The 25429-nt window shown below is 44.1% G+C and overlaps 1 protein-coding gene across 1 annotated transcript in view; it reads left to right on the forward strand.

The window, feature by feature from the left end:
* Window positions 1-24132, forward strand: part of LOC112553217 (protein unc-93 homolog A-like) — a 29374-nt gene extending 5242 nt beyond the window's left edge. The window contains exons 2-5 of the mRNA XM_025220298.1: window positions 206-1338; window positions 10519-10654; window positions 19817-19948; window positions 20996-24132. Coding sequence (XP_025076083.1) covers window positions 313-1338; window positions 10519-10654; window positions 19817-19948; window positions 20996-21294 — 1593 coding nt within the window. The 5' untranslated portion in view covers window positions 206-312 and the 3' untranslated portion in view covers window positions 21295-24132. The remainder of the gene's footprint in view (window positions 1-205; window positions 1339-10518; window positions 10655-19816; window positions 19949-20995) is intronic.
* Window positions 24133-25429: the final 1297 nt, after the last annotated feature.

Consider the following 25429-nt stretch of genomic DNA (forward strand, 5'->3'; position numbering starts at 1 on the left):
CACGATTATCCGTGTGATGGGGCATATGGAGGATTGTTATTTCCTCTACATGATTATCTACCTGATTATTCCCTACATAATTATTCTCTTTCACAATCCAGGGACGATAATGCAAATCAATTTGGTGAAACATCATGCAAAGATAACTATGAATAAGCAAAAAATGTTTGTCTCACACACAATTATGATTTACTTTTTTGTGCAGGTTTCAAAGCCAGACAATCTTCGCCGAGGGTTCATCGATGATGTAAGTGGCACTGACCTGTTTCAAGAAGACTTTGCACCGAGAGACTCGAAACAACAGTATTCAAGATGGTAGACCCTACAGAAGAGGCGAGTCGGCCTAAGCGAGTGAACTTTCGTCATGAACTTCTTCGCTACCAGAGTCTGCGAGGTCACGACCTGTACGGGTCAGAGGAGGAGTTGGAGAACAAGGGTCAGAACATTTGGCGGAACTTCATCTCGCAGTGCTCGGCCACCTTCCTAGCCGTCTTCGCCGTCATCCCATCCCGCAACCTGCAGACCAGCATCCACATGGCGCACGACCTGGGCAAGGTGTCGCTGTGCTGCATGTACGCCTCCTACATCGTCGGCTGCTTCTTCTCCACCCTCATCCTGCAGCGCTTCCGCGCCAAGTGCATGCTGCTGTCCTCGCTGTTCTTCCACATTCTCTACTCCGTCTCCAACGTCATCCCATCCGCCTTCACCCTCCTGCCCGCCTCCTGCTTGGTCGGCCTCTGCCAACCTGCCTTCTGGAGCATTCAGGACTGTTTGTTGCTAGGATACGGTCTCAAATACTCGGCCATGGCCTCGCTGCCTCCACAGAGCGCGCTGCGCTTGTTCCAGACCGTGACCATCATAACCATTCACTCGGCTCAGATCCTCGGCAACCTCCTCAGCTCCGGCCTTATTTCCGCTTCCGACTTCCATTGCGAGGAGGAGCTGGACAGCGCCCACCACCGCCACTACCTGCAGGGCCACAACGGCACGGCGGCGCACCGTCAGCACCATGGCGGCAAGGTCCTGCACAACGAGAAGTGGACCTACACGCTGCCTTTTATTCCCATCCAGACGAGGCGCCTGACCGAGACCTCTCCCTCCGTCAACTTCTACCAGCTGCTGACCCTCATCTACCTGTGCATGAGCGTCATCGCCATGGGCTCCGTCCTCATCTTCTTCGAGTCGCCGGACGTGGCGCTGCAGCGCAGGACCTTGGGTTGGCGCGAGAAGCTGCGTGGCGTGCGCAAATGTCTGACGGACCCCCGCTGGCTGCTTCTCTGGTTCGCCGCCTGCTACATCGGCTTCGCGCAGGGCATGATCATCTGCGACATTTCCAAGGTGATTTTTTTAATAAAAAAAAACCTACCCGATTATTAAGCAAATTCTATTAGGTAGAGATAATATAAATATATTCTGCAAATTTCAGCCTTAACGACAGCCGAGTTTTTATTTTCTAATTTCAAAGTTCGCGATTTGCGCCTATAGTCAACAAGTCCTGCAAAATCTTGCTCCCGCGTGCAACGAACGTGCGCAGTCACAGCTGGTCCTAAGACACGATAAGCATGTAAACCAAGGGTGGGAAACCTTTTTATTTACCTCCGAGGGCATTTTGATATTTATAACATCATTCGCATGCCATACAAAATTATTTGGTCACGCTTGAGTTGCGCCACAGAGTGAGAACACCTGCCTGGCACTGCTGTTATCACAATCCGCCTTTTCGTAATTAGGAGAGCAACAAAAAAATGCTTTGTTTCTATGAAAAGTATAAAGAAACAATTGTTTGTAGTCTGTATGATGTATGCATGTAAGTACAAAGTTCCTAAAGAAGAAAGAGCATATACTAACATCAAACCTTTTTCTCCCAATGCGCAATTTTCTGTTATGGTTGTTCAGTAAAAATACGTTTATTATTATTTTTTTTTTTTTACACACGTACTTTCTCTGATCGTATCAACTGTCGACATCAAACAGGAAGTAGTGAACCTTCGGCCTGGAGTGAGGGTCACACTCATGTGTTATTTTCCAACGTGCAACACCCATGTCTGTCCTGTCATGTACTCGTAAGTGTCCTGTGTATCCCATAATGGACGTCCCTCAACTTATGCATTATTAATATGATCCACTTGATAAACATTTATGTTGCTTGTAGATTTACTTACATCTGCGGTTGCCTTGGCGGGGCGGATCACATCATTTCGCGGGCCGTATGCGGGCTGCAGGCCGGACGTTCCCCACCCCAGATGTAAACAATACCCAGTGGTGCATCAAATTCCTTGGCCGATCTTATTTATTTTAATCCTGGGCAGAATAATATTACAGTTTGCATAGTCCTGAAGCACTAAGCCATACTTGTTTGAATCTGAGGAATGTCGGGGCTCAGATACCCAGATACCAGATGAAGGTGTGGGGGTAGCAAATGAAGGTGTGGAGGTAGCAAATGAAGGTGGCGAGGAAGCAGATGAAGGTGTCCGAGAAGCAGACGATGAACGACTTCACACTGTTATGACTAGCAGAAGTCAATGTTCGTTATAATTTGCAAACTGTAGCTGAGCCTTTTTTGAAAGACAAAACTGAAGAAAAAAAAAGTAGGCAAGAAAAAATAAGTTGTATACTTTCAGGAACGCTATTCAGATATTCATGATGAGTGAGTTACCGTATGCACCTCACCACACAAAGTTCAAGATAGCCGCGACAGTTGACAGCTAGGACAGACCATTGTAAGGAACTACAATTAAGTAACTTCAGCTTTTCACAGATGACTTGAAAGTAAATATCCTATTCTTCATACAATTTTTAGAAAATTTTAGCCAGAGAGGGTTAATAGCGATGAAAAAGTTGATAGCAGAGGAATAAATAAAAAGCCACAGGCAAGTAAACAGTCCATGTCGATGACCCCAGAAAGAAGTGCAGATCGGTGCAACAGGCACTACAAGCACAACAAATACAAGAAGAAAAGGAAAAATGAGGGCAGCTGGCAATTTCCTCCCTCAGTCCCCTAATTGTTCGCGGCATTAATGTTTATTTTGCCTCTTGTCGAGTCGATGAGACAGACATTCATTGTTGTTCTGTGTTCCTACACCGCACTACAAACACTCGACTTTTGGGGGATCAGTCCCGTTGTTGGACAAGAAAATGCATTCTTCTGTACAGCAGGCACGGGTCGTACACAAGGGGCTATCAATAGTACCTTAGAGGTCTTTTGTTTTTACATAGTGTATATATAATTAAATACACCATACAGTAAGAGTGAGGAGTAATGTAAATGTAAATATTACACAGACACGATGAAGTCAGACACATACAGACGACAATGACTTGCTGTCTTTTTAGTGTCCGATCATTTTCGAATGTAGCAATTATTTCAGCAAAGGCGTATGATTGGGTATTTGATTTCAACGGGTATCAGAAGGAGGCTGCGACCAATCAGGACCCGGCTGTGACGTCACACTTCCAAATGGAGAAGTGAGCAGAAAGGAAACCGTCTTTAATTTCTCAAGATTCGTGTTTCTCCTTGTGATTTCATGTTTCAGACATTAATGGGTGAAATGAAAGGAGTGTTGTGAGCGTGCGATGTGAAACCATCCGGGTAGGTCTTTAACTGTGGCCTTTGTGAGAATCTCGTGGGTGGCGGCGCAGGTGTACGATAAACACCGTTGGTGTTATGTTAGGGCGTGGGTGTGTTTTGTCAGAGCTGAGAATGAAAGTTATTATGCGTTTAAAATAATGGAGAATGGGTGTTATTCCACAGCAGTCTTAAAAAGAGATCTGTGCTACAAAGCTATACTTTTTTTTATTAATTGCTTTGGTTGCCATTACGGAACAGTGTGTGACACCACACGACAAATGGTAATTTAGGATTAGTGCAACATCGCTCCATCTTACCACTGGTTCTATCCTGCAGATATCTGAGCGAAAGAAGGGGAAGAGGGAAGAATCCGAGAAATATTGTCAAGGGGAAAATGAATGTTTTTGAAACTTCGATATTTAGTCCTACACAGCGTGCGTGCATTCATGTATAAACTACATCTATGTCCAAACCATTTCATTCAAGAAGAAACCCGAAACCCTGGAGGCGTTGTATGGAGGTCAGACAGTTTAGTGGGGTTGAGTTCTCCTCACCCTGATGTCAATATTTGCACAGACTTTCACACCAGCGATAGTTTACTTTGTTCTGACTGAGATCTTCAGCAAACTTTCGTTCTTGAATTCCATCCTCTATATTCCGCTTTGAAGACTCCAGTTCTGTTTCAAATGAAAGGGAGGTGGCGCCGCGAGGTGAGGGGCGGTGGAGGTGCTCGAGGTGCGATTGTTTGCTGCACCGTCAGGCGCAACTGAGACTCGACCCCAGTGTCTCCAGTCTCGGTGCCAGTCTGTCTCGTGTGCAAAATAAGACAAAAAAATGTCAGCAGCATGAAACTGAGAAGATGTTGGTGAAATACAGATACTTCTGTATCATGTTTACCACAGCAGACCATCACTGATAAATAAACTACGGTAATATCAACAAGTGTTACAGTTCACTGCCTAATCTAAGTGGTTTTTGGACGAACAGATTTCTAAGCCTCTGAAGTTTTTCTTGTCCAACATTGCTGATAATACATTAAGTTGTCAGCTTAACTATTTTTCTTTTCTTTTCTTCTTTTTAACTCTTCACATTTAAAAGTGTCTAAACAGCATTGCTGACAGCTTTACGGTAGCTATCCAGTGAGATGCACGCTGTGCAACACGTGACCAAACACTCAAAAAGGAGAAAAATGTGTAAAATCATCTAATATAAGTGGATGTTTTCTCTGAAATGCAGAGATAATCAGTTTTTTTCACTATTAAGCTAAACTTCTGGAGCACGTATAGTGAAGACAACATAGAAATAAACGGAAATGTTAGCCTACGAGATAGTTGAAGGTTAGTGCTTTCCGTGACACCAGTAGTTCCTTTTCTTGGTTCTCCTTGGGTAAAGACAAATAAATAAATAAATAAATAAATAAAAATACTGTAAAGTTGTTATGAAGAAGAGACAAATCACCCGGCAGTCAGAAGTACATCAGGTCCCTTGTACTCTTATAAAAGCTGAGCTGTGAGGATGAGGTGAGAAAGGTGTCGGAGACAAGAACTTGCAGTCGCTGTGGGGAACGACCGGCTCAAAGAAGTCTTAAACAAAGTCTCCTACTTGAGCCTGAAAATGGAGAAGTAGCCAAGGAAAAGCATAAGAGAGAGCGATGTGTGAATGGTCGGCTCCTGTTAGCATCATCTCAAGTCTGTGAAGGCCCCATTTGCCAGCACCTGCCTGTCTTCATCTGACCCTAATGCCGTGGGCTTTCAGAACTGACTTACGTAGTCATCAACAAACTGGCAAAATCAACCCGTCTCCTCGCCAAAGCCTCGCTAAAGCCTCCGAAGACTTAGAGGAGTTCATGACTTAAGATGACGCGCCAACAGAGTGTAAATACAGTTGTTGGCTTTGTGTCTCGGGTACACGGAGCCCATCAGCACAACGAACTGATTCGATTGTGAGTACAAGTTCGTTATACACCCACGCACCCTCCCGTACCCACACCCCCACCCCTCTACCCATTCTCTCTCTCTCTCACACACACAAAGAATAAAAATGCTTGATGTTGATGATGGCTTATTTTGTCTTCACTCGATATCTTTTGCCTGTCTGAAGCATTTTACATTGAACGTACTTCATTTCATCGTCTTAAAACACTCTACTGTCATAAACAATCTATCCACTGTCATCAACACTCTATTCACTATAATAAGCACTCTATCCACCGTCGAATACACTCTATCCACTGTCATCAACACTCTATCCACTGTCATCAACACTCTATCCACTGTCATCAACACTCTATCCACTGTCATAAAGAAAGAAGTGATCAACACTTGCTGCTCCGCGAAGACCCACAAAGGTCGCCTGTCGCCCATGTTTATCAGGAGGAGAAAATGGCGCGAGTTACTTTAAACGCGGGGTTACTTTAAGCCGATTATGGAATCATCTCCGTGCTTTAACTCACATGAGCAGATTGCCAACGATCGGAGGATTGTGATAGAAGCGTTAGCTAAATGCCAGCAAATGAAGAATCGATGGAGGAAATCCGTGTTTGGGCGAGCAGCCGTCGTGTCTGGTTGAGAAAAAAATATGAACAAGAAAACTGGTGACCGAGAGAGAACTATCGAACCAGACGAGGCGACCAGTTAGTGTTCTCGCCATTGCGCCATCAATCCCACGGAGACACTTGAAGGAAGCAGGCAGGGACATGTCTTGGGATCATTGTGTTTACTGCGAATAAACAGGCAGATGGACAGGCAAGGGTCGACAACTCCTACACGTCAAAGGAGTGTTTGAAGATATGCAGGTTATCAACAATTATCTGACCTACCGAGTATGTAGAGACTTATCTGACACACATATCGTCCTGACAAATACTTGATGTAAACAAAACGCTGGACTGACTAAGTAGACAGGTCGGTACGCACCTGCGTTCATAACAGTTTCACGATCATGAATTTGTTATGCAATTGTTGTTATTAATATAGAGGGAATATACTACTTCAATAAACTCTCTGCTGCATGTACTTAATAAGTATTTTATTAACTATAAAATTATTAACTATAATAATTATAAAAATAATTATTACTTCATTCCTCCCTGCTCCTTGTGCATCTATCCTTCGTTTTGTTTTTGCTGAAAAATAGACCTCTTACAGAAAAACTTGGGCTAGTAGTGTATGTTTCTTACACAACATAAAAAATAATTTAAAAATCTCTCCAGATTCCTAATTTCAAAAAGTTTTCGTTCCTTTTTCTTCTTCTTCTTCTTCTTCTTCTTTTTTTTTTTTTTTTTTTTTTTTTGCCTTACACGCTAAATTTTCCTAGTTTTTTTTTTTTCTTTTTTTCTCCTCCAGTTTCTTCCGCCACATTGACTTTCTTCTTCGTCTTTGCTTGACACGTGACTTCCTTAACATTTGACTTCCGCTTCCTATTCACGCCACTTCCGCTGTCCTCTGTGCTTCATTTCCGTTTAGATTCTTTATTCGACGTCAGAGTTCTTTTCCAAATCATTTTCCTTTTTATCTTTGGAAAAATTATTACTCTTCTTTTGGCCTTTTGGCCTCATATTAGATCGGGGGTCCCTGTTCCGTTGACTGTTGGCAGCAGCCCACATTCTGTAGTGACATCTTTGAATATAATTTCTTCTCTGCCACCAGACACCGGTCTTGGTTGTACTCTTAAACAAACGACCGACAACGATTTTCTGCCACGCTTGTCGGTTGCATCTGAAAAGCCCTCTTGATCCTCACTAAAGGAGAAACATAAATAGTTTAAATACACATTTATCATGAATATTTGGAAAAATGTGTGCAAAAAACATTCTACTTATGACTACGTTTAATCTTTATTTTCTGTAAATTGTTGGTCAAGCTTGTCCTAAAAATATCTTTTTATAGCTGTCGAGTCCAAGTCTCAGGTTTTCACTTGCTTACTAAAGAAATTTTGTAAGCAGACAATTAATTTGCTTTCTTCCTAGGTAACTTGAGACTGAACACTTCTTATTTTGACTGACAGCGAGAGCTTTTACTTTTTCCTGAAGCACGTTTACTTTGTCCACAAAAAATGTTAATTGAAAGTTTGCCGATTCTGAAAGATGCAGGCATCGGCACCCTGCACTGTGCCAGGAGCAAATAAAAGACAGAATTGTTATCGACGTGTCTCGGTCCTGGGTTGTTTGTAGTCCTGACAGATATTATGCAAAGTTTTATCATTTTAAAGGCGCTTTGCAGCAAATGTGATCAGAAAGAGGCGCGTGGCTTAACGACTTTATCTCGTCCACTGCTGACAGCAGCTCAGGAAGACGCAGGCTCAAGGCTCAGGATCTGTTGGGCTCATTGTGACATGAAGAGGCCTGCTTCTTGTTGTGTTGGATGGATTTAAATACATGCAGGCTGTCATTAAAAGAATAAAAATGTCCTGTTGGATGTTTTTCTTCTCTGTTTCGTCAAACGTTAATTCGTTTAGAGACCAGAGGAGGGAGCAGCAGTGGTGTGTGTGTAGGAGCTCTCGGCTGAGCTCAGCCATGGATATTGCCTCTCTTTCTCTCTTGTCAGACTGTTTCTTTTATTTCAACACTTTTCACCATGTTGCTGAATAGTATTTGGGGGATCATAGTAATGTTTGTCCTTTTTATACAAAAGATCTAGGACGTGAACAAATTTTAATTTTCCCCTTACTGAGGAGCGGGTGTAAACTGTTGATGATTGTTGCTTCATACACTTCTACAGTTTTATTAGCATACTCGACACTTTTATTAGAACACTTCACAACTTTATTAGCACACTTCACAGCTGGCTTTTTTGTTTCGCATTTTAATTTGCATTTCTTGAAGACTTTCCACTTCCTCCTTCGTTTGTCCGTAAATTATTCTGGATGAACAAATGAAAGTTTGTTTCAGCTCCAGACCGATGAACTGTCTCAGCGAACTGAAATGATTTGTCAAAACAGTTATATACGTTAGAATAGTTACCATACTCAATAAAATTGCTGTTCGTTGGTTGTTTTCTTGTGTTTCTGTAGCACGGCAAACCACAGAAAATGTTTATTGAGAGGTCTTTTCATCCCTGGAAAAAATTGCAGCAGAGCGTGGGCTCCGAAAAAAATATTCTTTAGAGAAATTCTATTTCAAGAAAACTTTCTCTTTTCGTCTCTTTACTTTAAGAAAGTCTTTTAACTTTCCTTTCAAAGTTACCGAAAAACAAATTTGAAGAGAGCTACTTTTTATTCCCAGCATGCATCAGCCCTGAGGACTGTTGGGCGGTGTCGCCATGGGAACCAGGTTAGGGAAAGGACTCCTACGTTGTCTTGGGGTTAGGTCAGTGGCAGAAGGACTTCTTTTTGTTGATAAGCCGATATTTGAGAAAAGTAGGAATCGATTGCCTGAGGTGACAGAAAAGTAAGGAGGGTCGGCGGTACTACAAATTGAGCTGCTTCATACTCCCCGAGCCTGCTGGAGCCTGATGGAGCCTGATGGAACCTCCTGGAACGTGCTGTAGTCAGGCAGACAGGCGCCGTGGATATTAATTAGAAAGTATCTGTGTGAGTGGAAGTCTCTCACAGTCACGTGGCATGTTTTGATTGCATGGTGAGATGCGTGCGTCTTTGAGAAGAAAGATCTGCTGGGTTTTTTCATTTTAACCAGCTTTCTTTAAAAAAAAATAACTGGAATGAAATTGTTTAAAAAATAAAGTCAAAGGTTCTCTAGTTTCTATGTCACATGGTTAGCAAAGTGTGTTCAGTGTGTTCTGAAGACTGTACTGGACTCTTCTCCGCGGATGTCGGGTATTAATTCCTTTCTGATGTGTAGCACGTGACCTTTTCTGGTTACAGACACCAGCAGGTCTACAACAGCGACCGTCTACTCCAGTGTCTAGTGCACAAACTATCGGCAAGGATAATAATCCTGTAAAATAATAACTGTGGTAACCCTAGACCTAACCAACAGTTTAGTGACAACTCTAGACCTAGCCAGAGGTTTAGCTGTTTATACAATTTTAGACCTAATCAGCAGTTCACTCATTTTATCCTTAGGCTACGTGGCTGTGTCTGCCTCTTCATCTTGAAATTACAGGTCTGCTTCAGGAACAAGTTGTTACACCATCTCACTTATAACCAACGGTCTCTCTGTAATCTCTCTCAGATGATCATAAAGGCTGCTGCTGAGTTTTACATGAAATTCGTCTTGTAGTGAATGTCCATGTTACATAAGATGGACTTCTTGAAGGGAGAGAGTTCCATTGTTTGGCTGCACAATAACTAAAAATCCTGTGGCCATATGTTGTTGTGGTGACAGGAAGAGTAAGGAGACGATCATCAGACGAGGAGCGGAGTTGTCTAGCTGGGATGTAAGGGAAGAGTAGTTCAGAGAAATAATCAGGACAGGTGCCAGCAAAGAAATTAAAACACAGCACGGACAGTTTGTAATGGATGTGAGAACGGATGAGAAGCCAGTGTAGACAACCAAGGACAGGGGTGGCGTGGTCTCGTTTCCAGGCTCTAAGCAGCAGACTTGCAGCAGAGTTCTGTACTTGAGTTTTGTAGCGAAATAAAAGAAGAGAAAACAGTCCTGTGACTTCATGTCTAAAAACAGAACTTTGTTTAAAGCCATTATCTAAGCATTAAACAGTCACGGAATGGGTTCACCTACTTTCCTTTTTGTTCTTTTCAGCGTTTTTCGTTTAAGCGGAAAAAAATGATGACAAGAAAATTATGGCAGGTTGCATGGCGAAGATGGCATGAAGACAAGGTTTGTCTGCTCTTGATGGCTGGTGCTGGAAAGTCAACTCAGCCTCCATCTTGTTAGTCGTCTACATGCACCTCAACAGCCAGCGATGCATAATGTAGCATCGTGTGTACACAGATGTTTATACAACAACCTGTTTACTGACTGTGTTTGTGTGTGTGCACGCGCAGGCCTTGTGAATGTTTATTTATTGACAGATCTGTTTATCTGTTGACAGGGCTATGGTAGCGACGTGTTTGGCTGTTACATAGTTGGCTACATGATGGTCAGCTTTGGTACCGGCAACCTACTCGCCATTCTGGTGCTGGAGAAGATCAAAGCCTGCGGCATCCATCCACTGTTACTAACAGCAGGTACAGCCTGTCTCTTTTATATGTACTTCCGCTTGACCTTTGTGTGGAAACAGGTCACTTCAAAATCTTCACAACCGTTTTCTCATTACTAGTACCGTTACGCGAGTTACCTCGTTACAAACACTGTTACAATAGTTACCTCGCCACTAGTACCACCAACAGGAGTTACCTCCTCACTGATAACATGACTTACCTCGTCACAAATACTGCTAACTTGAGTTACCTTTTCCTTAGTACCACTAAGTACCACATGGTTTCGTTTTCCTCTGCATATTTATGACACTCTTCGTTGTTACTGTTCTCTAATTCCTCTTTTTGTCTTCTATTGTCTTCTATTGCTTATCTACATAGTTGTTTCTCCTTCCGTCCTTCCTATTCTGTCCATGTCTCCTACTTGTCTCCAGCGCTGAAAGCATACTCCTTCGTGAGCGTGATATGCGCGATGCATCATCATCATCATCATCATCATCATCATCATCGTCGTCGTCGTCGTCGTCGTCGTCTTATTATTATAGACTTCTAGAGGGAGTTAGATCATCACTAGTTGTATTATGTGCTGAAGAACAGATATTTCGGTGTTGGGCCGTTGGGACCGTTGAAAGGATCCGAGCTCCGATAAAACAGAGAAGACAATGGAGTTAGGAAGTCTGAAAGTTTCTTGTAACGCAGAAGACAAAGGTTTTTACTGGCCAGGTGCTTGGACAAAAGAAAACTTTCCTAAAGTCTAGCTACCACGACACAGCTGCCCAGTGACAGCTGCTTGCCGAGAGACAAGATGAGGGCCAGACTCATCAGGCCGAGCCACAGCTGTTAGGACAGAGTATACTACTAGTAGTTCTTAAGTGGACCAAAGCCTTTCAGAGGTTGACAAGATCATCTGCGGAAATCTCTGCTCTCATATTAGGTCGCAGACAGCATCAGTGGTGGAGTTAGTGAGGGCGGCGTCTGGCGTGAGCGGGGCTCACTGTTGTGGGTGCTGTCGGCCTGTAGACCGCATTATCTCCATCAGCAAACGGTGGCGCCACTGGTGGAGGTAGGAGCTTAAGCAAGGAAATTATAATTTCGTCGCGTCTGTGTCTGGCCAGTTCTGTTAGATAGGTCACGTGACACTGATCTGACCAGGTCAAGGCTGCAAGTTTGCCTACACTTTTTTATTAAACAGTCAAACGTTAGTTCACCCCACGTGATCTCTGTAAGAATGGCTTAAACGTTGAGCTTCACACGAGCTTACGAAAATGCAAACGCCCTCAGTGAAGTTTCTGAATTATAGAATGAAACTCTCCCAGTCCACAGTCTGGTCTGTAAGTAAAAGTTGCCCTCAATGTATACAAAATGTTGTAAGACTGTGGGATAGGGTGCTTATATTTTCAAAGAGAATTAAAACCCTTCTACAACCACCCACCACCCTAAAGAAGTGCTCTCAGAATTGCTAGAAGAGCAAGCTCGACACATTGACTTGAAAAAACAAGTATCAATTTCTCTCTGCCTTTCTCTTATAGACACACACGAACAAACACTTACACAAACACAAACACAAACACACACGGCGTGTGACACAAGAAGTAGTCTGTCTTCCTGATGTCGACTTTTTCCACTCAATCGTCGCAAGATTGAGCTGACTGGCTCTTGCTCAGATAACCTTATTTGTTTGCTTGTTTTTATTTTGTGCTCTCCCGATCATCGGGTACAAGCAGAGAGACAATAATTCTGCTGTAGATAAGTAAGTGAGACCAGGCACAGAGACACGAGGTCCTACAAGCGGTCCTCAGTGCTGTCAGACCTGCGAAGAGCGACTCGATGGAGGCGAAGACTGGAGCCAGTGGTACCTTCAGTGGAGCTGGCCACCAGCGCTGCTGCAGCTGGAATCTTCTGAGAAAGACTGTTTGATGCGACCTGTGCTTTGTCATGCAGATGAGAACCCCGGCGGGAGTGAGAGGCTTTGTCACGTGACGATGCCTGGCGACCGAAGATATAACGACCGGAAATAGAGAATGGAGACAAAAGAGACGATTGGCTCTACACATCCACATCTCTAACAAAAACTCATTATAGGCATTACATTTATCGCAACATTAAACGAAAAAGCTGACAAAAGAAGGAGAATTCGTTCAAGGACAGAGAGTGTGTGTGTGTGAGAGATTGTCTCGTCACGAGGGCAGTTGTGTGTGGTTACCCCGAGTCAAAGACAGAAAGAGTGTGTGTGTCTGTGTGTGTGTGAGAGAGAGAGAGTAGTTCGTTACGAGAGCAGTTGCGTATGGTTACCCCGAGTTAAAGACAGAGAGACAGAGACAGAGTGTGTGTGAGAGAGAGAGATATATTAGCTCGTCACGACTCACGAGGGCAGTTGCGTGTGGTTACCCCGATCAAAGCGATACAAAGAGGTTGCCTTAAGTGGTTTTCTTCCAATTTTAGTAAAAAAAAAAAATAAAAAAAAAGATTGAAACTCATTTGTTCTTCAGACGATACAAAACCTCAGGTAATAAGATATCGCTCCCGACTTTGGATTTTGTCTACTCATTTATTTTCCAAATAACAAGAGTCGTCAGTTGACGATAGTGGGGAAATACACACAGAACTAGAATATTTGGTTTGACCTTAACAGTCGGAACTGGTGTCGCTCGGTTAGTGTAGTGGGATCGCTGATATATTCCGCCATTGCTTCAGTAGGTATGTAAATCATCTTAATATTTTTATCAAAACCTACAGCATGCGTCTGGACACGATGTGCGAGTAAAGTGTCAGGTTTACTACTCAAGGGTCGTGAATGATTGTAAGATCCGTGCCCGCAAAGTTCACATTATCTCATGACCTCAGACCTCCATAAAACCTTTCTTTACCAGACACATCAAACCATCGAAAGACGATGAAAAGCCCGATACAACCTGCGATATAAAGTAGCTACCAGACATAGTCTGCAAACTCCAATATACGGCCGGCTAAGAAGACTCGTCATCCACTAACATCAAAGTCTTCAGCCTTTATTTCCTCGGTCTTTCCATCAGACCAGGGATGAATTCCTTTTCTACATTTTCCCGTCAAGATTCTCTGTTCAGTCCTTTTTTTACATTGCATTTATGAAAGACGAAGAAATAAAAGCAAATGATTGATCTGTGATGTCATTAGTCGGGTACTGTTGCTAGCATCAGGCCACAAATGGGGAGCAGGCCTCAGCCCCGTCTTGTCGCAGCGCCCGCTGGCGGAGGGCAAATTGAATGTTAATGCACGCACCCCCGGGAGTGTTCCGCGAGCTGCACGTCACACACAGAGAGTGCCGGCACTCTTTTTGTCACTCCACATTCGATCGAGGGGACGCCCAAGTATCGTTTGTTGGAGTTTGCAGAATGTCTTGTCAGTAAGTAAAAGAAGGTGACGTACGCCCTCTGTAGACTAAGTTTCCCAGAGTGAGGCTGACAGACGTGGCGGCCACCCGGCGCTTGCTTCCATTCCGTGTTTAACAGATGTTTCCATTAGGTGTGCATTAAAAATTAAATGTGCACAGATTATCCTTTTGCACGCGCCTCAAACCTCCTCCTCCTCCCTGCTCCTGAACAACTGGAGGCCATTTCAGGCAAACATAGTTGTTGCTATGAGAGAGATGGCAGATGTGAGTTGTTTACAATCTGCAGTGGGAGACACAGGCTTCACAACATCTTCATTTGAAGGTTTCGGTCACTTTTAACATTACTTATCTAGTGAGTCCAGTCTATCGTTACTTATCTAGGGAGTTTTCTATCTTTACTTATCTAGTGAGTCCAGACAGTCTATCGTTACTTAGCTAGTGAGTCTAGTCTATCACTACTTATATAGTAAGTCCAGTAGTTGTGTCTGTCTACAATCTACACTCTGTAAGTCCTGCTGCAATCAGTAGACACGATGATGTGACGTGTGTCTGACCGCCTGCAGTTAGTCTACACCAGGAGTGGGCAATTAATTTTCCCAAGGGGCCGGATGAGAAACTGGGATGGTTCTAGAGGGCCGGACTAATATAGTTAACTCAGTTTTACCCAATACTGTATATATAGTATATTTACTGGTGGGCGGCCAGCGGGCGGGCCGGTCAGAGACAGGAGGCGGGCCGGATCCGGCCCGCGGGCCGGCGTTTGCCCAGGTCTGGTCTACACACTGGGTCGTGCTGCTGGTATCAGATCAAAGTTGTCGTTTATTTTATTTTTGTTTTTTTTTTCGTTGCTGTTGTTGGGTTGTTTTTGTTTTGTTTTGTTTTTTTTGGGGGGGTGGTTTTTTTGTTTTTGTTTTTGATTTTGTTTTTTGTTTGTTTGGTTTTTTTTTTTTTTTTGATTGGTTCAACACGACTTTCGGATGGATAAATAGAGTCAAGTTTTGCGGTTTTTTTAATTGCCACATGTACGCTGTTCTCTTCATTAGAAAGGCAATCTCCACGACTGCCCTGCCTCCCAGCCAGTGCCTTCCTCCATAAAAATCGCACATTAGAAAGTTATGCCGCCATGAATGCTTTCTGACAGATTTCGATTAGAGTTGACAACATTGCACTGACTTCCCCTCCACATCCTGCGCTGAGACACTGCACCTCAAGCGCAAAATTGAGCCTGAAGACAGCATCACGTGACAGACGCTGCTTACTTCTTTCTCCTTCTCTTCTTCTTTCTTCAGTAAGTTGGGGTGTGTGTGTGGAAATGGGTTTGTTGATGTATGTAAGAGTGCTTTTACTTTTTACACTGAAGTAGCCTTACAAGTAATCTTCCAGTGAATAATGTTTTTCTCGAGTACGGTCTTCAATTTCACGATTGTTCTCGAGTACAGTCTACTGGCTTATTGTGCCGGACTGATGAATGTGGAGAGCACGTGATCGCAGCCAGTCTTGTCACGCAGTTCAAGAAGATGAGCCTACTTCACCCTCCTCAAATGTCTGTGAATACTTCTCACTTCTGTTTACTGTGACGTCACAATGCACGTCACGAGCAGACGTTGGATGCTGGCTGTAGGTTCTCTCCTCTTATCAAGCGGGACAACTCCTCGCCGCTATCCACCCCCGCAGCCCCCATTTACGACTGCGATGTGAAGCTTTGTGGTGACTTGTGCTTTCTGGGCTGCTGAACCTCCTTTCATGAGCTCCTCTTTCCTTCCGAGTAACTGCAGGATGCACGGGTCCCGTGTCTGTCCACGACTTGCGCCTGCTTCTCCCCCAGCGTTTTCCATGCACATAATTTCCAATTTCAGTCTATTTTTTTCCTTTAAACAACCGCTACCACACCCCAGGCCCGCCTCCTACGATGTCTGTGTAAGGTCACTGATGTCGTGCTGGGAGAGCCATTGATCAGCCGGCCAGACACTGGGATCTCTAGCCTGCCTGAAAGGAGTTCCTTAATCTGTCCTCGCAAGAAACAAAATTAAGGGGACAGAAGGTTTTCCTGCAAGAAAAACTGGTGTGGATAAACATAGTTCTGTTGTTTCCAGGCCCCTTTTGCCCCTCCCCATAAAAAAATAAACCCTCGCCAAAACAAAAGGTTGCGATGTAAAGATGTGGGATGTCACGAACAAACGATGGACGAAAGTGAAGTGGTATGTCACAAACTCATATATGAGCGCCCGATGATGGACTTGTATGAACCCTTTTCTTTCTATCGACGCATGAATGAGACATTAATGCATCTTCTTTGGCCATTATCGCCCCTTGCTCGCAGCTGAGTGAGGTCCCCTTGCGCGTTGCGTGGTCCTCCCTGCACTCAGGTGATTATCTTGAGATACCTCGTGCAAATGATGGCAAGGATGGGAGGGAAACTTCGCAGGAGCCGGAAATGAAAAATAAAACTTCGCAAAAACCTTTCGAGTGATAGAATTTTTCTCGCCTCTGAATACTCTCTTGGAAAGAAAGAAGGGAGGACGCCAGCGACAGAAGTGGCAGACGACTTTCACAAACAGGGGAAAGAAATAAATGTCGTGGTTCGTGCCTGCAAGAAAGCACCACTTGTCTTATAACTTCTCGGGGAAAGTCAGGCACCGGCTTTGATTTCATAGTTTTTAGATGTCTCTTAAGAGGGATCAGAATTTCTCCTCCGAGCATTTTATTGTCTAAGTAAGAGGATTGAAGACTGCCAAGAAAAAGAACATCTCGAAGAGGAAAGTGAGAGATGCCACTGTTAATGTTGGGGACTGGTCTGGTAATGCCACAGGTAATGGTGGGGAGTAGCTGTAGCACCGGCATTGTTGGCAGAAAAATTGTAAAAAATATAATGTCAATCAGTTTGCTTGTCCAACATCAAGAATATAGAAAGCTTGAAACCCAAGAATATTTTAGGAAAAGTATTTTTTTACTTGTCGGCGTTTTTATATTTTTAGAGAAGAAGAGAGAAAGCGAACTACAGGAGCTGTTAGGAAGAGTATAAAAAAAGTGGGAGGAAAGTCAACACTCTTGAACGCATCCATCTCGACACCTAGACACCAGACATTTTCCTCCATTCCAGCCAAAGTCGGAAAAATAGAAAATTGCTTAAGTGCAGCTTTTGTTGGAGACACATGGGTGAGAGCCTTGTTTATGACTTACATTTCCATACATCACAGCTCGGTCTGATGGTGAGAGCCTCCTGACACACCCGTCAACATTGTCTGTGAGAATAGGGTCGGGGACATATGGCAATACGCTTATGACATATCTAGTCGAGCAAGGTCTGTTATTATACAAAAATATAAAAATTATTACTCAACATTTTTTGGCCTTTTGCGAGCTTCTCCTCTAAAGCTCAAGCAGTTCATGGATAGGAATTTTAACAAAGAGCTCTAAAAAATAAATACCATTAATAAGCTGATGGTACACCGTTTGAGATTGAAGGCTCGGTATATAAAAACTGTTGGTATAACATTTAAAACTAATAGCACAACATTTAAACCTGATGGCATAACATTTGAGACGAGTAACAGCATCGTCTCGATGAAATTCTCTTCTGAGTTTTGATGCTCGAAGCCCAAGCTGTGTGAGTCTGGTCATTGACACAGCTGCCAGATTCCTGAATTCAGAGAATGAATGAAATTTTTCTTGTCTTTCTTTGAGAACACTGATGAGCTGCCGAACTCAATGTGACGTGTTGTTTCCTCAGCTGGAATGAAGAACGACTGGTCTTGTCAAAAACACAGACATTGTAAGTGAGGATGGAGATTCGGCGTTCACTATTTTAACGCTCACATTACAAAAATTCGAGGTGGGGGACATTTTTTTCAATGTGTCCACTTGTCATTCTCAATGAAGTCCTTCACGTAATCTCTCCCTGACCTGCTACAGACCCAAAGCTTTTCTGTTTCGTGACTGGAGCGGCAGCAGTCGTGGGTGGGGTGGTGTCTGTGTGGGTGAAGGGTGTCGGAGATCACTTAGAGATGTTGACAGCAAACATAGAAAACACTGGAAAACAATAAACAGGCCGACCATTTTGATTCTTAGTGTAGTCAGGTGGTTTGGATGGTGTGGACACGTCTGTCACTTGATGACTACTAATCATGTCAAGTATCTGTGTTGGTGTGTAGGGAATTCCCTGCATGTGTGGCTGCGATATGATCTACAAGCTAACCGCCGATTTCCTTCTGACATTTCATATTACACCTACATTGTATGTGTGCGTGGTGCTGTCGTAAGGAAAGATCACTAAGAGACTTGAGGAGTCTGCGCTCTAGCATCCTGTCTTTCCTGTGCACAGAGCACATCATTAAAATGTAGGAGTTGTCGGACCTGCTGATAGTTTGACAGCATGGGGCAGACAACCCACGGTGCATGCTGCAGCAGTCGCTTGAAGTGGGCTTGCGTTGTGTTGGGGGGGACACGGAGGGTAGGAACCAGTCCTCTTATTATCAGCATTGCGAAGCCCGGTCAGAGAGGGTCTGGAGAGTTGCTATGGAGATGGTAAATAGAGGTGGTCTGTGTGTCCACAAAATGTCATCGTCTCTTCTTTAGGTGAACTTTGACCTACCGCCTACAGATGGGCGACAGTCTCATAGCTGATGTTCACTTTCGGCGCTCGCTCGCTCACTGGAGTGTGTGTGCGTGAGGAGTGCACACGTTGGTGCACACACTTGTCGGTGTTTGTGCTTGCGCGCTAGCTTCAACTGTCGGAAGGAACCGTTGGTTTTAACATTATTTTCATCTCTCAGTAGCTTTTAGTCTTGCAGAATAGGTTTGGCGATGATGAAATAATCCTCCACTCCTTCTTGCTGCAGTAAGTGCACAGTGAGCTGTAGACAGCTCTGCCAGCGATTATGCCAGCTGTAGATGGCATTGTCAGTGACACAGCTGTGAGTAACGATATCAGTGACTGTTACGTCTGCACGTCAATCTGCCAATATGTCTTGCAGCTGCACGTGGTGCTGTCAGTACGTGTTGCAGCTGCACATGGTGCTGTCAGTAATGTTGCAGCTGCACATTGTGCTCTCAGTACGTGTTGCAGCTGCACATAGTGCTGCCAGTAATGTTGCACCTGCACACAGTGTCAGTAAGTGCGGGCGCGAGAGCTGGCGCTCCTGACGGTAGTGGTGCTGACGCTACGTCACGTGAACAACTAGAGGCTGGATTTGCTGCAGCTCTTCCCAGTTTGCAATAATCAATATTTCAATAAAAGCCTCGCACTCAGCCACCCTTTTAAACTGTTTTAAAGGTCAATAAAAAACCGATCAAAACCTTCATACATTTATTGTTTCATATTTCATGTGTTTGCCATAACCTTTGACCTGTGTGTGTATTTTGTTGTTGGTTCATCGGTCACTAAGTCAGATACACTGAGGATTGACATACACGCACTCGCGAATGCATGTGCGTTGAAACATACTTGCAATCCTGTATTTTCCCAACAGAGCCAGGGTCCAATTTCTCACACCACACAGTTGATTAATTTACTCGGGTGCACGGCCCATTCTTCACGTGGCAAACAGTCGTGCAAGTTAATTCAGGATGATGCATGCCGCGAGGCGTGGGTGGCGCTACAGACAATTCGTTTGATTCTCCAATTTAGAGAATACAACATGCTGAGTTGTCTCTTCTGTTTTCTTTTGCGCATGCTCTGGTTAAATAATGAATACTGACTTCCTGAATTGTTCCTCACAAAATTGTGCGTGTGTGTGTGTGCGCGCGTGCGTGTGTGTGTGTGCGTGTGTGTCTGTGTGGTGCGTGTGCGTGGTATATGCGTGTGTGTGTGTGTGTGCGCGCAGGGTTCTTGCTCAACATCGCCATGCTGATCCTGACATCCCTGTGGCGCCCGACAGAGAGTCAGTCCTGGCAGCTGCTGGTCTTCACGGCCATGTGGGGTGTGGGTGACGGCACACTACAGTCACAGGCACAGTGTGAGTAGTCCTACTAACGGTACTCTGCTATAAATAGACAGATGTCAGCTAATATTGTGAGTACCCTGTCAGACTAAGGGTGAGTACCATGCTAAGCAATATTACAGCAAACGGTGAGCAGCAACAGGGACAACTGTATGGAGCTACTGTCATTGCCACCCCATGTACCTACCATACACTGCTGTCGGCACCTTCCAGCTGTGATGCACACCCTGGAGGGACTTCAGTTACCAAGTCGTTGCCCTCAGGGCAAAGTAGGGACCTCAAAGAAAAGCATCTTGTTTCCGAAGTTAAAAGTCAGAGTTGAGATCCCGCGAACATTATTTTCATCTTTTCCACCGCTGTATAACTATACCCCAGAGGTAAAACATATCTGCAGGGTCTGAACACCGCTTTATAACTTTGGAAACAAGATGCTTGTCCTTGTTCTCCACCTTGCCTCAGGACAGACTTACTCTCGCTTCATAACTACGGCCCCAGAGATGTTTTGGACAATGGGAGGACTGGTGGCAGGACAGAACAATGCTCTGAGCTCGGTGTCATTGTTAAAATGATTTGTTTTTGCATGTTTCCGATTATTTTAAATTCCAAAGAGCTCCACTGTTTCTTTTCTAATATTTCATGTTATATATTTCTTTGTCATATTGTCACCAGAGGCAGCTAATGTGAAATACATTTTTAAATTGCATCTGCAATTATTCTTAACTTTTTGCGAAGTCTGTTAGATATGATGTGTGTTGTGTGTAGTGCAGTGTAAAATCTTCTCCACAAAGCGCTCTGTTGGAGGTGAAGCTGGTGTTGCATATTTAGTATATTTAGTATATTTAATATATTTAGTAATTGTTAGAGATGTGGTCAGCAGCTGTGACTAGTGTCCTGGACAAGTTTGGCTGCTGCATAGTCATTGTCTATTTATCCGCTTGTTTCTATTTACACCTGTGTATCCTTCGTGTGTCCGTGTGCATGTCTATATGTGTGTCTGTATGTGTGCACGTTCGAGACCTTGTGTGTGTTTTCATTTCTGAGTGTGTGTGTGTGTCTGTGTAGCGGTGGTCGTGAAGTACGCGCGGGAGGAGCGGGACGTTGCCATGACGACGTTCCGCGTGTCGCAGGGCCTGGGTCTGCTGGTCAGCTTCATCGTCTCCATCTTCACGCGCAGCCTCGTGACCTCCCTGTACGTGGCGCTGCCCCTGCACGTGCTGGGCTTCCTGGGCCTCATCCTGACGTCGAACGAGCTGACCTCACGCCAGCGCTCGCAGCACAGGGACAACGCTCGCCAGCACTCGCCCACCACCAGCGACAGCAGAGAGCACAGCGACTACCACAACATCGGCGGAGATGCTTGAGCCGGTAGGTGGCAGGTCTGGTGAGGAAGAGAGGGAGGTGACCTCATGACCCTGCCAGCCACAGCAAAAGCCTGCTCACCCATTCCCTCTTCCCATCGGACCTTGCAGTGTCTGACAAGTGTCCGTACACTCGATTTTTGTGTGAGGCTGCTACAAGATCCGGGCATGTCAAGACCTTTACCTCATCCAGGTATGTCAAGACTGTTACATGGTTTGGGTACCTCAAGGCAGTGAAGACTGTTTCATGCTGCAGAGATGACAAGATTTGTACACGATCCGGGGAATGGATGAACTGTAACATAGTGGTCTTGATAGGTCAAAGGTAACGAGAATGACATTGTGTCAAGATACCGGAACTAGCCTGAGACAAGACACAGCGACCTGACGGTGACCAGACTGATTTACACAGGTCACGAATTGTCAAACTGTGGGTCTGGAACTTTCTCTCTACTCCTGTCCTATGTCTACGCCTCTCCCCTTCTCCCTCCTTCTCCCCTTTTTTTCTACCTCGCCTTCATCTGACGCCTTGTCTGTCACTCTTTCATAATTAGCCCTGCTGGCCGAACCTGAGAGAAATTTAGAAAAAAAGGTGGACACTAAAACTTTGCGTTGGCTGAATGGCACCGGAAGTCAGGGCGAGTCAGAAACGGCATCGACTTGCACATTGTTCGACTTGCTGTCTAATTCCTGGAAATTGCAGAGCTCTCTCGTCAAGACCTGCAGCTCGGCACTCTGTCATTAGTCACCCCACATTCTCAGTGAACGACCTGTCCTGCTGACGCGGGCAGGAAACCACAGCTGCTGAATTAGAAATATATAATATAGATCACAGGATATCATTTGTAATCACCATTTGCACAGCAGCACCAAGTGTCTGAAGTGGAGATGCTCTTACAAGGTCTGGTCTGTCATTTACGATGAATATTTGCTGTGAAGCGTCTGTGGAATTTTTTTCTCATGAGACTTTTTGGCAGGGGGAGCACGAGACGGGGAGCACGAGACGGGGAGCACACTGACTGAAAAACAAAACACAAAAATGTCGCTGACGGGGGGAAGAATGCTCGCGCTTTGCTGTCTCTGTTAGACAAATTCATATAAAAATGACATTCAGGGGTCCATACAAAACAACATCTACTTTCGTTACGAGCAACCACAACAACGATTTTACTTATAAAGGGTTTTTTCTGGTGATTGGTTGCGGACAGTCTGTGCACGACACTAGTTCGATGATTAGTCCCTTCACCACATTAAACATCAAAACTTTGTATCCACCACACCACAGAAGTCGGATGATTACTATAACTGGGAGTCTCATACTGTCTGCTGCCTTAAGTGATGTCAGAAGGTAAAACTTAAGTCAACCCTCGTGTGCTGCCCACCTAAAAAAAAAAAATGAAAAAAATGAAAAATAAAATCTGAACTCATTTCTGCAACAAATGAATGGCAGAACTACGCTTTACAACCTGTCGGCAACTGCGAGCTTCATTTTGGTGTTTAAATGGTATTTCATACATATATATATATAACAATTTTTTGGAGCGAAGATCTCGAGATGACACAGCGCTGTGACACTATACACTGTCACACATGTAACACTCATCCACCCTGCCCACTGTCCACGTGCGTGTTTTATAGGGTGCAAAGGTCAGATTATAGTGACCCTTACAATCGACACCAAACTGTGAAAACACAACCGCGACTTTGGAGTAAGCTGTAGTGTGTCAACAGTGTAATGAGCGGTGTAGCCCCGAACTTGTATTACTGGACTGCTGGCAGACGATTTGTTTTCCTAGTTAATTACTAAAACGAGGCATGCTACTACAAAGCTTCCGGTTTATTCACAATTTGTGTTCAGGCTCGCCGAGACTAACAGCGGAGAACTTTGCAAGAGGCTAAGCGTTGGTCTCGGCAGACAGACAGCAGTCCACCTATACACATCCGTGGTGTAACCAGTAAAGAATGTATAAAACCCCGGGTTTGTAAACATCGTTTTTTCTTCTTCTTTTTTTTTTTCTTTTTTTGAAGCAGATGCCTGCTTGTTTACGGTGTAAACGGAATGTGAAATAATAAAATCTGAAAAAAGAAATGATGAATAGATAATTAAGTTTTATCATTTTAGTGTATTTCCGCCAGCGTGTCTCTGGATTCCTAGTCAGCAAATGGAGATGTAAGCTAACGACCACGTGATAAGTTTTGCGGTTGGTTGACAAAAGCACCGAGCTTTCTGTAGCCTCGTGTTAGTGTTGTAACGGGTGGGTGTGCGGTCAGAAGGAGAAGACAGCGATGGGTGTGTGGGTCGTGCAGCGGACACCTGATGGATCCATCACTCGCTGCTACTGTGTTGTTACTGTCGTGAGTGCGCGGTCACGTGACATCAATTGAAACAGGGTTCGGAGTTTTTGCCACGTGGTGTTTTCCCTTCTATACCTATTCATTTTTGCATGGTGTCAGTCTCATTTCTTTAATGAAAATTCAACTGATTTAGCTCCCTGTGCTCTTGTTCACCTGCACACTGTTCATACTGTTCATTGTGTTCACAACGTTGGAGTAGATGTACAGTCTTTTGTTCCTTTGGTCTCACTAATGTCACAACTCTCCTTCACAGATATGCTTGTGCGTTGTGTTAGGATTGTAAATGTGAAATGTGATTACACTTCACACTTCACACATCACTCATGATGTTTGCTTGTTTACTTTTTTCCATGCTCGTCAATCTTGCTGCTGCTGACACAACAACCACATATCGTGGAGAACGCAATACTTGTGTTAGAAATACAATATTTGTTTTAGAAATATATTTGTTCTGTCCTTGTGTAATAAAAGACAGCTTTAACCGTTCATGCTGTTTTCACGGTTTTGTTTATTAAGTGGTTTGTGTGTTGTTTTGTTTTGTATAGTAGTTACGTACGTGTGTGTGTGTGTGTGGTCATAACTGGTTACTGAATGGTTTTTGTGTTTGAGTGTTGTGGTTGCTCCGTTCTCGCTGTGTCCATGGTTACGGTGTGTGTATGTGTGTGTGTTTTCTCCAATGTCGTCTGCCATTTTGTCCGAGATTTGGACTGATGGATTGCTTATCTCCATTTCTCTGAAATATTTTTTTTTTTTTTTTTGCTTTTTTGGTCTAAGAACCGCGAGTTCATCACACTTATTTGATTTACGGGCCTCCTACTTCCTCTCTTCCAAAATTGACGACCTTGTGCTCCCTTGAAGATACTCTTTCTTTTACTTCTTCTTGTTTTTCTTCTTCTTCTTCTTCTTCTTCTTCTTCTTCTTATTATTATTATTATATTATTATTATTATTATTATTATTATTATTATTATTATTATTATTATTATTATTATTACAGGTCGTAACTTTCGCTGATTTCTCGCCACAAATTTTAGTTCAATCGTAAAATCTGCTTCAAAAAATTCCCCCTTAATTTCCTGTCTTCGATTCCTTGACGATAACAGAGAACAGACTTACTCTCATCTTTACATATATGATTTCTTTTAATGATGTCATCCTCTCATTTGGTGTGGGAAGATAAGGAAGGTCAGGTGACGTCATCGAACTAAAGTTCAGGGAAAACGTTAGCAGTTTCGTGAGCAGATGAGGTGGATTGTAGTACTGGCGGAGCTCGATACTTGCTTGTGAGGCCACAGGCATCATGGCAGACAGGACGGTAGCTAGCAACTCCATCATCTACCAGTCCATGCCACGCGATTCACACCCAAGATGCTGTCCAGAGGCTCACGTGTAATTTCAAACTTTGCGTAAAGTGCAAACAGTCTCGCTGGGAGGGCCGGGTGCCGGAAGACGATTCCACTCATGTGCACGTAAAGTGGCTGCGCGCGTCACTGGTGCTGGTGCCCCCTGTTTGCGCCTCGCCATACGTCACTAGTGACTCCTGTCCCTATATCACTTTATGTCACTAGTGACTCATGTCTCTGTCTCGCCTTACGTCACTAGTGACTCCTGTTCCTGTCTCGCCTTACTTCACCGGTGACTCCAGTTCCTGTCTCGCCTTACGTCACTAGTGACCCCTGTCCCTGTCTCGCATTACGTCACTTTTAACGCCTGTCCCTGACTCACCGTACGTCACGGGTGATACCTGCCCTCCCATCGTGACACTAGCGGCAGGGACAAGTCTG

This window comes from Pomacea canaliculata, linkage group LG12 (genome assembly GCF_003073045.1).
Source record: "Pomacea canaliculata isolate SZHN2017 linkage group LG12, ASM307304v1, whole genome shotgun sequence".
Taxonomy (NCBI): domain Eukaryota; kingdom Metazoa; phylum Mollusca; class Gastropoda; order Architaenioglossa; family Ampullariidae; genus Pomacea; species Pomacea canaliculata.